The 13,891-nt window shown below is 44.5% G+C and overlaps 1 protein-coding gene across 1 annotated transcript in view; it reads right to left on the bottom strand.

The window, feature by feature from the left end:
• Window positions 1–1,980: 1,980 nt before the first annotated feature.
• The window catches only part of LOC109898304 (membrane metallo-endopeptidase-like 1), a 32,428-nt gene continuing 20,517 nt past the window's right edge, over window positions 1,981–13,891 (bottom strand). Inside the window, exons 19-24 of the mRNA XM_020493247.2 lie at window positions 7,893–8,012; window positions 7,621–7,754; window positions 7,404–7,469; window positions 7,167–7,262; window positions 3,426–3,502; window positions 1,981–3,344 (exon numbers count right to left, since the gene is read on the bottom strand). Coding sequence (XP_020348836.1) covers window positions 3,245–3,344; window positions 3,426–3,502; window positions 7,167–7,262; window positions 7,404–7,469; window positions 7,621–7,754; window positions 7,893–8,012 — 593 coding nt within the window. The 3' untranslated portion in view covers window positions 1,981–3,244. The remainder of the gene's footprint in view (window positions 3,345–3,425; window positions 3,503–7,166; window positions 7,263–7,403; window positions 7,470–7,620; window positions 7,755–7,892; window positions 8,013–13,891) is intronic.

Genomic DNA, 13,891 nt, shown 5'->3' with positions numbered 1-13,891 from the left:
CCTCATACATGCTACAGCACACAGCCTTTCCATCCCCAGGCCACTGACCAATGGCAGTGATCAAGAGGTACCACTTCACCCCTCACCTACACTTGTGGAGTTTCCAGTGTCTTTATTCATACCTACATTCCACCTTGTGTGTGTGTGTGTGTGTGTGTGTGTGTGTGTGTGTGTGTGTGTGTGTGTGTGTGTGTGTGTGTGTGTGTGTGTGTGTGTGTGTGTGTGTGTGTGTGTGTGTGTGTGTGTGTGTGTGTGTGTGAGAGGGGGGGGGGTTGTAATATCAAGTGTAAATCACAATAAAAATAAATGAAATTAAAATAGTTTTTGGACAAATTGTGAACATGTGATGTCTGTCCTGGAAACCGTTGTGGAACATCTCGTAGTAATCTCTGAAATGTTGGCATTTTAGACAGCCAAGTCAGACCATGAAAGATAATAGGCCATAAAAGGAACTGCTACACACAGTATCCCATTTTAGTAGAATACTTTATTCTATTTCATTCCTCCATTTCTTGCACACCCAATATGGAAAGGGGATCAAGATGCAAAAGTAACAGATGTTTTGTCTCTTTGTAGATTTTTTAAAATATATATAATGGAGGGAGGAGAAATGGAGGAAAGGGACATGATTCCTCTGTTTAGGGCCCAGTGTGTATGTAGAGGTTTCCTTCCTCTGTACAGATAATGTCTTGTTTTACAGGTGGGACGCCATGCAGCTGAGGCATGACTACACATTCCTCATTAAGTCACTAGCTAGTCCAAACCCATGACTCTATTACGGGATGTTGGGATCAGTTTTCAGTTCTTTTTTTCTATGCAAAAAAGCGAAAGCATTGTATACACTTAGACTTCTCTGTGCACCTTTTTGAAATGTACCTCTCTAAATGTTCCTTTCTGACCATATCCTCATAAGGCCCAATGCTCTGAGATAAGCAACACTGGTTGATCAAATGTTTATCTCTGAAATGTAACACAAGACATACAGTAATTAAAATCACTTAGTTTCAACTTACAGTTGTGACCGTGTATTGAGTATCTATCATAAATAAGATACTGATCAATCCATAGGAGATCATCACTATAACTCTCAAAGAAAACAGTGTTAGCCTAGCAAGTCTTTTAAGCTACTTTCCAAGCAATTACATATTGTAGATTTCGCATTTATATACACTACCATTCAAATGTTTGGGGTCAATTGGAAATGTCCTTGTTTTTGAAAGAAAATGACATTTTTTGTCCATTAAAATAACATAAAATTGATCAGAAATACAGTGTAGACATTGTTAATGTTGTAAATGACTATTGTAGCTGGAAACAGCAGATTTATTATGGATTATCTACATAGGCGTTCAGAGGCCCATTATCAACCATCATTCCTGTGTTCCAAAGGCACGTTGTGTTAGCTAATCCAAGTTGATCATTTTAAAAGGATAATTGATCATTAGAAAACCCTTTTGCGATTATGTTAGCACAGCAGAAAACTGTCGTTCTGATTAAAGAAGCAATAAAACTGGCCTTCTTTAGACTAGTTGAGTATCTGGAGCATCAGCATTTGTGGGTTCGATTACAGGCTCAAAATGGCCACAAACAAATAACTTTCTTCTGAAACTTGTCAGTCTATTCTTGTCCTGAGAAATGAAGGCTATTCCATGCACCGGGGCCTCCCAGTCCTTGGGGATTCGATCTAGCAACCTTTCAGTTACTGGCCCAACGCTCTAACCACTAGGCTACCTGCCGCCCCAATGCTGTATAGTACACAGCGTTGTACGAGATCTTCAGTTTCTTGGCAATTTCTCTAATGGAATAGCCTTTATTTCTCAGAACAAGAATAGACTGATGAGTTTCAGAAGAGAGTATATCTTTTTTTAAATCAGCTGTTTTCAGTTACAATAGTCATTTACAACATTAACAATGTCTACACTGTATTTCTGATAAATGTATTGTTTTTTTTAATGGACAAAAAATGTGATTTTCTTTCAAAAACAAGGACATTTCTAAGTGACTCCAAACTTTTGAACGGTAGTGTATGTTTTAGCAAAAAATGTAAGCCATCCTTTTTAGATTTTCTAAATGTTTATTTAAGATTAAAGCTGCAAATGTTTAACAGTCTGTCTTCAGGTAAATTGCTTTATTTCAAAGAGTGACGTAGCCAAGCCAGCTCTAGTTCACTGCTGCTCTATATTTTCTCACAGAGCCTTTATTCATTTCGTAGTCACACTGTAATGAGAAACTTGCCACTGGGCACAGATGTCAATTCAACGTCTATTCCACGTTGGTTCCACGTAATTTCATCGTGGAAAAAACGTTGATTCAACCAGTGTGTTATTATTCACTTTACCTCTTGCTTCGTGGAAAAATGTCTTGAAAAACAAATGTTTCATATCAGACAGGATCGTACAAGGCAACACGGTGCCTAAAGATACTCGGCGCACATAGATTTAAGCCACTAAATATGTGGGCTTCAAAGCGCTGTGGATTTGCCACCCGAATGACTTGACAAAAAGCAGAAAGAGTTGTTTAGGAAATTCTTCAAAAAGTCAGTTAAAGCATTTAAAGCCAGCTCGGCTGAAACCTATTCTACAAAATCTTAGGAATTTCCTACATTTCCCCGACTATTCATGTATCAACTGACCACCCACAGTGGAGCTTCAGATTGATACAAGTACACTCTTAGAGAAAAAAGGTTCTGGATAGAACCAATAAGGGATCTCTGCTTGCTTCATATATGGCACCCTTATTCTTATTCACTGAACTAAAATGTAGAACCCTATATGGATCCAATTTTGGTTCAGTGAAGAACAACCCCTCTATATAGAACCTTTAGGGGTGCCATAAATTAAGCAATTATAGAAACCTTTTTTGGTTCTACCCAGAATCTTTTTTCCTGAGAGTGTATACAACAAAATCACAAGTAAAACTGTTCACCCACAGACAACATCTTCAAGCTGAGTAGCCATATAAGCACATACTCCTTGCAAGTGTTTTTCCTGTCTAATCATAGTTTTAATCTGCTTCAAGTGGTGATACTAGGGTGTAGTTCGGTCAGTTATCCAGTCCATATATAAACTGTATTCTGCATTTACACACTGTTAAAACACTTGTGTAAATATCTATTATCTTCTGCCATGTAAATCTATCAGACATACTCTAAGGCAGGATGCCTCTGTGGTAGTTAAGCATGTTCTTTTGTTCAGTTGCCCCAGTCAAGAAATAATTAACAAGAGTAGAAGAAGGCAGGAACTGGCTACCACACCCGACATTTTATCTCAGGGTTCATGGGAGTACCCGGTTTGCACTGGAATGCCTCTGAGAATGCTCCAAAATTCTGTAGGGAGCCGAGCACCCTGTGAGAGAAGATAAAGAGTGTTAACAGATTAATAACAGAAAATAGGTTGGAATAGCCAAACGCTACAGTTGGTCGTTACCTGTATTCCAGGGGACTGTGGGAGTCCGTTTTGATGGACTGGCTGGCATATTCAGGCCGATAGGCACCGCACCATACCTGGAGGAGGAAGATGTATCACTAATTCATGAATTCAATTTTGACACAATAACAGCAGATACAGGATTACTGTGCCCATAACACATTTATTTTCTCAACTACACCTGTTTGTATTTTACAAGTGAAGATATTTTGGGATGAATGTAAAACCATAAAATGACGAGGAACATGACATGACAGAGAGAACACCTTAAGGGGTACCAAGTATTTTTCCCAAGGCGCTGTTCGACAGCCCAACTGAATAATCTCAGCAGGGATTATGCTTGACTTTAGCTTTGGCCTGGTTTTGGATGAAGACTGTCAAACACTAGTCTGGCTTTGTTCTGGCCTTGTTTTCCCTGGCACACTACCGCAGTGGTCTTTATTTTGGCAAAATATTCTGGACCCCTAGGTAGGTAGCTTGATATAATGATCTGGAGTAGTTTTAAACCCCTTGGTCCAACTGTTTATTACTTGAAACCCAAGTATTTATGAAAATATACAGTTTTGGGGCTTTTGCTGTCAGTGGTCTCTAGACCAGAGTTTCTCAATGGTCCGTGAACAGCAGTGGAGGAAGGGTGGTAATATACACTATATATACACACAAAACTATGTGGACACCCCTTCAAATTAGGGGATTTGGCTATTTCAGACACACCTGTTGCTGACAGTTGTATAAAATCGAGCACACAGACATGAAATCTCCATAGGAAAACATTGGCAGTAGAATAGTCCAGCTTTTTTCCATCTACGTAACATTGCAAAAATCAGAAACTCCAAAAATGATGCAGAAAAATTAATCCATGCTTTTGTTACTTCTAGGTTAGACTACTGCAATGTTCTACTTTCCGGCTACCTGGATAAAGCACTAAATAAACTTCAGTTAGTGCTAAATACGGCTGCTAGAATCCTGACTAGAACCAAAAAAATTTGATCATATTACTCCAGTGCTAGCCTCCCTACACTGGCTTCCTGTCAAAGCAAGGGCTGATTTCAAGGTTTTACTGCTAACCTACAAAGCATTACATGGGCTTGCTCCTACCTATCTCTCTGATTTGGTCCTGCCGTACATACCTACACGTACGCTACGGTCACAAGACGCAGGCCTCCTAATTGTCCCTAGAATTTCTAAGCAAACAGCTGGAGGCAGGGCTTTCTCCTATAGAGCTCCATTTTTATGGAATGGTCTGCCTACCCATGTGAGAGACGCAAACACTGTCTCAACCTTTAAGTCTTTACTGAAGACTCATCTCTTCAGTGGGTCATATGATTGAGTGTAGTCTGGCCCAGGAGCAACGAACCGCCCTTGCTGTCTCTGCCTGGCCGGTTCCCCTCTTTCCACTGGGATTCTCTGCCTCTAACCCTATTTCAAGGGCTGAGTCACTGGATTACTGGTGCTCTTTCATGCCGTCCCTAGGAGGGGTATGTCACTTGAGTGGGTTGAGTCACTGATGTGATCTTCCTGTCTGGGTTGGCGCCCCCCCCCCCCCCCCCTCGGGTTGTGCCGTGGCGGAGATCTTTGTGGGCTATACTCGGCCCCGTCTCAGGATGGTAAGTTGGTGGTTGAAGATATCCCTCTAGTGGTGTGGGGGCTGTGCTTTGGCAAAGTGGGTGGGGTTATATCCTTCTTGTTCGGCCCTATCCGGGGGTATCATCGGATGGGGCCACAGTGTCTCCTGACCCCTCCTGTCTCAGACTCCAGTATTTATGCTGCAGTAGTTTATGTGTCGTGGGGCTAGGGTCAGTTTGTTATATCTGGAGTACTTCTCCTGTCTTATCTGGTGTCCTGTGTGAATTTAAGTATGCTCTCTCTAATTCTCTCTTTCTTTCTCTCTCTCGGAGGACCTGAGCCCTAGGACCATGCCTCAGGACTACCTGGCATGATGACTCCTTGCTGTCCCCAGTTCACCTGGCCGTGCTGCTGCTCCAGTTTCAAATGTTCTGTCTGTGATTATTATTATTTGACCATGCTGGTCATTTATGAACATTTGAACATCTTGGCCATGTTCTGTTATAATCTCCACCCGGCACAGCCAGAAGAGGACTGGCCACCCCTCATAGCCTGGTTCCTCTCTAGGTTTCTTCCTAGGTTTTGGCCTTTCTAGGGAGTTTTTCCTAGCCACCGTGCTTCTACACCTGCATTGCTTGCTGTTTGGGGTTTTAGGCTGGGTTTCTGTACAGCACTTTGAGATATCAGCTGATGTACGAAGGGCTATATAAATAAATTTGATTTGATAGCCTGGTTCCTCTCTAGGTTTCTTCCTAGGTTTTGCTCCTTTCTAGGGAGTTTTTCCTAGCCACCGTGCTTCTACACCTGCATTGCTTGCTGTTTGGGGTTTTAGGCTGGGTTTCTGTACAGCACTTTGAGATATCAGCTGATGTAAGAAGAGCTCTATAAATACATTTGATTTGATTTGACTTGAATGGCCTTACTGAAGAGCTCAGTGACTTTCAACGTGGCACCGTCATAGGATTCCACCTTTCCAACAAGTCAGTTTGTCAAATTTCTGCTCTGCTAGAACTGCCCCGGTCAACTGTAAGTGCTGTTATTGTGAAGTGGAAACATCTAGGAGCAACAACGGCTCAGTCGCGAAGTGATAGGCCACACAAGATCACAGAACAGGACCGATGAAATTCGTCTGTCCTCGGTTGCAACACTCACTAGTTCCAAACTGCCTCTTGAAATAACGTCAGCACAAGATCTGTTCGTCGGGAGCTTCATGAAATGTGTTTCCATGGCTGAGCAGCCGCACACAAGCCTAAGATCACTATGCCAATGTCAGCGTTGGCTGGAGTGGTGTAAAGCTCACTGCCATTGGACTCTGGAGCAGTAGAAATATGGTCTCTCGAGTGTTGAATCACGCTTCATCATCTGGCAGTCCGACCGACAAATCTGGGTTTGCCGGATGCCAGGAGAACGCTACCTGCCCCAATGCATAATGCTAAATGTAAAGTTTGGTGGAGGAGGAATAATGATCTGGGGCTGTTTTTCATGGTTTGGGCTAGGCCCTTTAGTTCCAGTGAAGGGAAATCTTAACGCTACAGCATACAATTACATTCTAGACGATTCTGTGCATCCAACTTTGTGGATCACTGACTGCGAGTCAGGCCTAATCGTCCAACATCAGTGCCCGACCTCACTAATGCTCTTGTGGCTGAATGGACGAAAGTCCCGCAGCAATGTTCCAACATCTAGTGGAAAGCCTTCCCAGAAGAGTGCAGGCTGTTATTGCAGCAAATGGGGGATCAACTCCATATTAATGCCCATGAGTTTTGAATGAGATGTTCGATGAGCAGTTGTCCACGACGAGCAGTTGTCCACGACGAGCAGTTGTCCGACTTACATGTCGTGTAGGTTTTAGGTCACTGATGCAATAAAGGTTGAGAAACAGTGGTCTACTCCAGACAATTCAATTTATTAAAGGGATGCTTTGAGATTTTGTCAATGAGGCCCTTTATCTACTTCCCCAGAGCCAGAGGAACAAGTGGTTACCATTTCTATGCTAGTAGATACCCATAGACCTCCAGTCATTGTGCTAACACTAGTAAGCATTGGCTCCCACAATACCTCTAACTTCCTTCTTACTGGACACAGATACATAAAAATGGTATCCACAAGGGAAAGTAGACAAAGGGACTCATTGCCAAAATCCCGAAGTATCACTTTAAAGTGGTGTTTACTCACTTGGGCAAAGTTAAGAAAGAAAAGTTGTTTGTGGTCCATGTCCAGACCAGGTAAACGATGCTCTTCGCCTTCTTTCTCCATCCACTTCATGTAGGCCTGACCGCAAACACACAAAAACATTCAAATGTCAAATATAATTAGATACTATTTAATCAGAAATCCATTTGTGTTAGAGAGTGGTTCATTGTGTTTTCATTGTGTTGTGGGGGTTGAATGGGTTTTGTGAGGGTGTCACACCTTATAGGCTTGCCGAACTCCTCCGTTGTCAGCGATGTTCTCCCCCAAAGTGCTAATTCCACTGACCTGAGGTCACGCAGAGACAGTCATTAACACACTCACAAAAAAATCATTAATCGTCAATAATATTTTCTAGTGAAGCTAAAATGAAGTATTAGTCAGTACACATAAATACATGTTTGATTTTCCTATCCTTCTGCTACAATGGGAAACTCACATTTTGTCCGCCTGCGAGTTTCCAGTTGAAGTTGCCATATTGTTGCACCATGCATTGTGATTGGTCCTTGAAGTGCTCAGCAGAATAATTACTCCACCAGTTAAGCATGTTACCATCCTTATCAAAATTACGGCCTGTTTTTAAAGATAAAATGTGGAATCAATTGTGATGCAGTCTCATTTAAATGTTCCTATTCATTAATACTCTATACTAATCATGACTGCGCAACACATTGGACACAAACATGGACAGTGATGTGAGGACTGCCTCACCATTGTCATCAAACCCATGGGTGATCTCATGTCCAATGACCATCCCTATTCCTCCAAAGTTCAGGGCCTGGAGCTGCTTCTTACTGAAGAAAGGAGGCTGCAGGATACCTGCAGGGAATACTAGGATAAAGAACAGAGAGAAATGGACAGAGAACAGATCAGGCCAAATGAACAAAGAGAGGCTATCATTTTGCAACCTTAGGAGCAAGCCAATTAAACAGAATTTCAGCTTCATATCTGACTAATCATCACTGCCCATTACCAGTCCATGTGTTTGCGGCATTGTCTGAGTGGAATTCATTGTGGCTTGCGCCCCAACCCCATCTCTTTTAGCCACAAAGCCTGTGTGCACTGGAGCCTGAAACTAGATCCATTCTATCAACAGCGGAAAGCATTACCGCCAGTCATTATTCTCAATGAGGTTAAAGTGGCAGTGGGACAGAACACCGGTGCACGCGGCAGAGAGGGCTCACATACAGAGAGGGCTCACATACAGAGAGGACTCACATACAGAGAGGGCTCACATACAGAGAGGGCTCACATACAGAGAGGGCTCACATACAGAGAGGGCTCACATACAGAGAGGGCTCACATACAGAGAGGGCTCACATACAGAGAGGGCTCACATACAGAGTGGGATCACATACAGAGAGGGCTCACATACAGAGAGGGCTCACATACAGAGAGGGCTCACATACAGAGAGGGCTCACATACAGAGAGGGCTCACATACAGAGAGGGATCACATACAGAGAGGGCTCATACTTACAGAGAGGGCTCATACCTACAAAGAGGGCTCATACCTACAAAAGAGGGCTCATACCTACAGAGAAGGCTCATACCTACAGAGAAGGCTCATACCTACAGAGAAGGCTCATACCTACAAAGAGGGCTCATAACTACAAAAGAGGGCTCATACCTACAGAGAAGGCTCATACCTACAGAGAAGGCTCATACCTAGTGAGAGGGCTCATACCTACAGAGAAGGCTCATACCTACAGAGATGGCTCATACCTACAGAGAGGGCTCATACCTACAAAGAGGGCTCATACCTAAAGAGAAGGCTCATACCTACAGAGAGGGTTCATACCTACAAAGAGGGCTCATACCTACAGAGAAGGCTCATACCTACAGAGAGGGCTCATACCTACAGAGAAGGTTCATACCTACAGAGAAGGCTCATACCTACAAAGAGGGCTCATGCCTACAGAGAGGGCTCATACCTACAAAAAGGGCTCATATCTACAGAGAGGGCTCATATCTATAGAGAGGGCTCATATCTACAGAGAGGGCTCATACCTACAGAGAAGGCTCATATCTACAGAGAGGGCTCATACCTACAGAGAAGGCTCAAACCTACAGAGAGGGCTCATATCTACAGAGAGGGCTCATATCTACAGAGAAGGCTCATACCTACAGAGAAGGCTCATACCTAAAGAGAAGGCTCATACCTAAAGAGAGGGTTCATACCTATAGAGAGGGCTCATACCTATAGAGAAGGCTCATACCTACAGAGAAGGCTCATACCTACAGAGAGGGCTCATACCTACAAAGAGGGCTCATACCTACAGAGAGGGCTCATACCTACAGAGAAGGTTCATACCTACAGAGAAGGCTCATACCTACAAAGAGGGCTCATACCTAAAGAGAAGGTTAATACCCACAGAGAAGGCTCATACCCACAGAGAAGGCTCATACCTACAGAGAAGGCTCATACCTAGAGAGAGGGCTCATACCCACAGAGAAGGCTCATACCTACAGAGAAGGCTCATACCTAGAGAGAGGGCTCATACCTACAGAGAAGGCTCATACCTACAGAGAGGGCTCATACCTACAAAGAGGGCTCATACCTACAGAGAAGGCTCATACCTACAGAGAAGGTTCATACCTACAGAGAGGGCTCATACCTACAGAGAAGGCTCATACCTACAAAGAGGGCTCATACCTACAAAAGAGGGCTCATACCTACAGAGAAGGCTCATACCTACAGAGAAGGCTCATACCTACAGAGAAGGCTCATACATACAGAGAAGGCTCATACCTACAAAGAGGGCTCATACCTACAGAGAAGGCTCATACCTACAGAGAAGGCTCATACCTACAGATAGGATTCATACCTACAGAGAGGGCTCATACCTACAGGGAAGGCTCATACCTACAGAGAAGACGCATACCTACAGAGAAGGCTCATACCTACAGAGAAGGCTCATACCTACAGAGAGGGTTCATACCTACAGAGAGGGCTCATACCTACAGAGAAGGCTCATACCTACAAAGAGGGCTCATACCTACAGAGAAGGCTCATACCCACAGAGAAGGCTCATACCTACAGAGAAGGCTCATACCTAGAGAGAGGGCTCATACCAACAGAGAAGGCTCATACCTACAGAGATGGCTCATACCTACAGAGAGGGCTCATACCTACAAAGAGGGCTCATACCTACAGAGAAGGCTCATACCTACAGAGAGGGTTCATACTTACAGAGAGGGCTCATACCTACAGAGAAGGCTCATACCTACAGAGAAGGCTCATATCTACAGAGAGGGCTCATACCTACAGAGAGGGCTCATATCTATAGAGAGGGCTCATATCTACAGAGAAGGCTAATACCTACAGATAGGATTCATACCTAGAGAGAGGGCTCATATCTATAGAGAGGGCTCATATCTACAGAGAAGGCTCATACCTACAGATAGGATTCATACCTAGAGAGAGGGCTCATACCTACAGGGAAGGCTCATACCTAGAGAGAGGGCTCATACCTACAGAGAAGGCTCATACCTACAAAGAGGGCTCATACCTACAGAGAAGGCTCATACCTACAGAGAGGGTTCATACCTACAGAGAGGGTTCATACCTACAGAGAAGGCTCATACCTACAGAGAGGGCTCACACCTACAGAGAAGGCTCATACCTACAGAGAAGGCTCATACCCACAGAGAAGGTTCATACCTACAGAGAAGCCTCATACCTACAAAGAGGGGTCATACCTACAGAGAAGGTTCATACCCACAGAGAAGGCTCATACCTACAGAGAAGGCTCATACCTAGTGAGAGGGCTCATACCTACAGAGAAGGCTCATACCTACAGAGATGGCTCATACCTACAGAGAGGGCTCATACCTACAAAGAGGGCTCATACCTAAAGAGAAGGCTCATACCTACAGAGAGGGTTCATACCTACAAAGAGGGCTCATACCTACAGAGAAGGCTCATACCTACAGAGAGGGCTCATACCTACAGAGAAGGTTCATACCTACAGAGAAGGCTCATACCTACAAAGAGGGCTCATGCCTACAGAGAAGGCTCATACCTACAGAGATGGCTCATACCTACAGAGAGGGCTCATACCTACAAAGAGGGCTCATACCTACAGAGAAGGCTCATACCTACAGAGAGGGTTCATACCTACAGAGAAGGCTCATACCTACAAAGAGGGCTCATACCTACAGAGAAGGCTCATATCTACAGAGAAGGCTCATACCTACAGAGAAGGATCATATCTACAGAGAAGGCTCATATCTACAGAGAGGGCTCATACCTACAGAGAGGGCTCATACCTACAAAAAGGGCTCATATCTACAGAGAGGGCTCATATCTATAGAGAGGGCTCATATCTACAGAGAGGGCTCATACCTACAGAGAAGGCTCATATCTACAGAGAGGGCTCATACCTACAGAGAAGGCTCAAACCTACAGAGAGGGCTCATATCTACAGAGAGGGCTCATACCTACAGAGAAGGCTCATACCTAAAGAGAAGGCTCATACCTAAAGAGAGGGTTCATACCTATAGAGAGGGCTCATACCTATAGAGAAGGCTCATACCTACAGAGAAGGCTCATACCTACAGAGAGGGCTCATACCCACAAAGAGGGCTCATACCTACAGAGAGGGCTCATACCTACAGAGAAGGTTCATACCTACAGAGAAGGCTCATACCTACAAAGAGGGCTCATACCTACAGAGAAGGTTAATACCCACAGAGAAGGCTCATACCCACAGAGAAGGCTCATACCTACAGAGAAGGCTCATACCTAGAGAGAGGGCTCATACCCACAGAGAAGGCTCATACCTACAGAGAAGGCTCATACCTAGAGAGAGGGCTCATACCTACAGAGAAGGCTCATACCTACAGAGAGGGCTCATACCTACAAAGAGGGCTCATACCTACAGAGAAGGCTCATACCTACAGAGAAGGCTCATACCTACAGAGAAGGCTCATACCTACAGAGAGGGTTCATACCTACAGAGAGGGCTCATACCTACAGAGAAGGCTCATACCTACAAAGAGGGCTCATACCTACAGAGAAGGCTCATACCCACAGAGAAGGCTCATACCTACAGAGAAGGCTCATACCTAGAGAGAGGGCTCATACCAACAGAGAAGGCTCATACCTACAGAGATGGCTCATACCTACAGAGAGGGCTCATACCTACAAAGAGGGCTCATACCTACAGAGAAGGCTCATACCTACAGAGAGGGTTCATACTTACAGAGAGGGCTCATATCTACAGAGAAGGCTCATACCTACAGAGAGGGCTCATATCTACAGAGAGGGCTCATACCTACAGAGAGGGCTCATATCTATAGAGAGGGCTCATATCTACAGAGAAGGCTCATACCTACAGATAGGATTCATACCTAGAGAGAGGGCTCATATCTATAGAGAGGGCTCATATCTACAGAGAAGGCTCATACCTACAGATAGGATTCATACCTAGAGAGAGGGCTCATACCTACAGGGAAGGCTCATACCTAGAGAGAGGGCTCATACCTACAGAGAAGGCTCATACCTACAAAGAGGGCTCATACCTACAGAGAAGGCTCATACCTACAGAGAGGGTTCATACCTACAGAGAGGGTTCATACCTACAGAGAAGGCTCATACCTACAGAGAGGGCTCACACCTACAGAGAAGGCTCATACCTACAGAGAAGGCTCATACCCACAGAGAAGGTTCATACCTACAGAGAAGCCTCATACCTACAAAGAGGGGTCATACCTACAGAGAAGGTTCATACCCACAGAGAAGACTAATACCTACAGAGAAGGCTCATACCTAGAGAGAGGGCTCATATCTACAGAGAAGGCTCATACCAACAGAGATGGCTCATACCTACAGAGAGGGCTGATACCTACAAAGAGGGTTCATAACTACAGAGAGGGATCATACCTATAGAGAAGGCTCATACCTACAGAGAAGGCTCATACCTACAGTAAGGGCTCATACCTATAGAGAAGGCTCATACCTACAGAGAAGGCTCATACCTACAGAGAGGGCTCATACCTACAAAGAGGGCTCATACCTACAGAGAAGGCTCATATCTACAGAGAGGGTTCATACCTACAGAGAGGGCTCATACCCACAGAGAAGGCTCATACCTACAGAGAAGGCTCATACCTAGAGAGAGTGCTCATACCTACAGAGAAGGCTCATACCTACAGAGATGGCTCATATCTACAGAGAGGGCTCATACCTACAGAAAGGGCTCATACCTACAAAGAGGGCTCATATCTACAGGGAGGGCTCATATCCATAGAGAGGGCTCATATCTACAGAGAGGGCTCATACCTACAGAGAAGGCTCATATCTACAGAGAGGGCTCATACCTACAGAGAAGGCTCATATCTACAGAGAGGGCTCATATCCATAGAGAGGGCTCATATCTACAGAGAGGGCTCATACCTACAGAGAAGGCTCATATCTACAGAGAGGGCTCATACCTACAGAGAAGGCTCATATCTACAGAGGGGGCTCATACCTACAGGGAGGGTTCGTATCTACAGAGAGGGCTCATACCTACAGAGAAGGCTCATACCTACAGAGAGGGCTCATACCTACAAAGAGGGCTCATACCTACAGAGAAGGCTCATATCTACAGAGAGGTCTCACACCTACAGAGAAGTCTCATACCTACAGAGAGGGCTCATACCTACAGAGAAGGCTCATACCCACAGAGAAGGCTCATACCTACAGAGAAGGCTCATACCTAGAGA

The sequence above is a fragment of the Oncorhynchus kisutch genome, linkage group LG1 (genome assembly GCF_002021735.2).
Source record: "Oncorhynchus kisutch isolate 150728-3 linkage group LG1, Okis_V2, whole genome shotgun sequence".
In the NCBI taxonomy this organism is placed as follows: Eukaryota; Metazoa; Chordata; class Actinopteri; order Salmoniformes; family Salmonidae; genus Oncorhynchus; species Oncorhynchus kisutch.
This window is presented reverse-complemented; position numbering and strand designations above follow the sequence as displayed.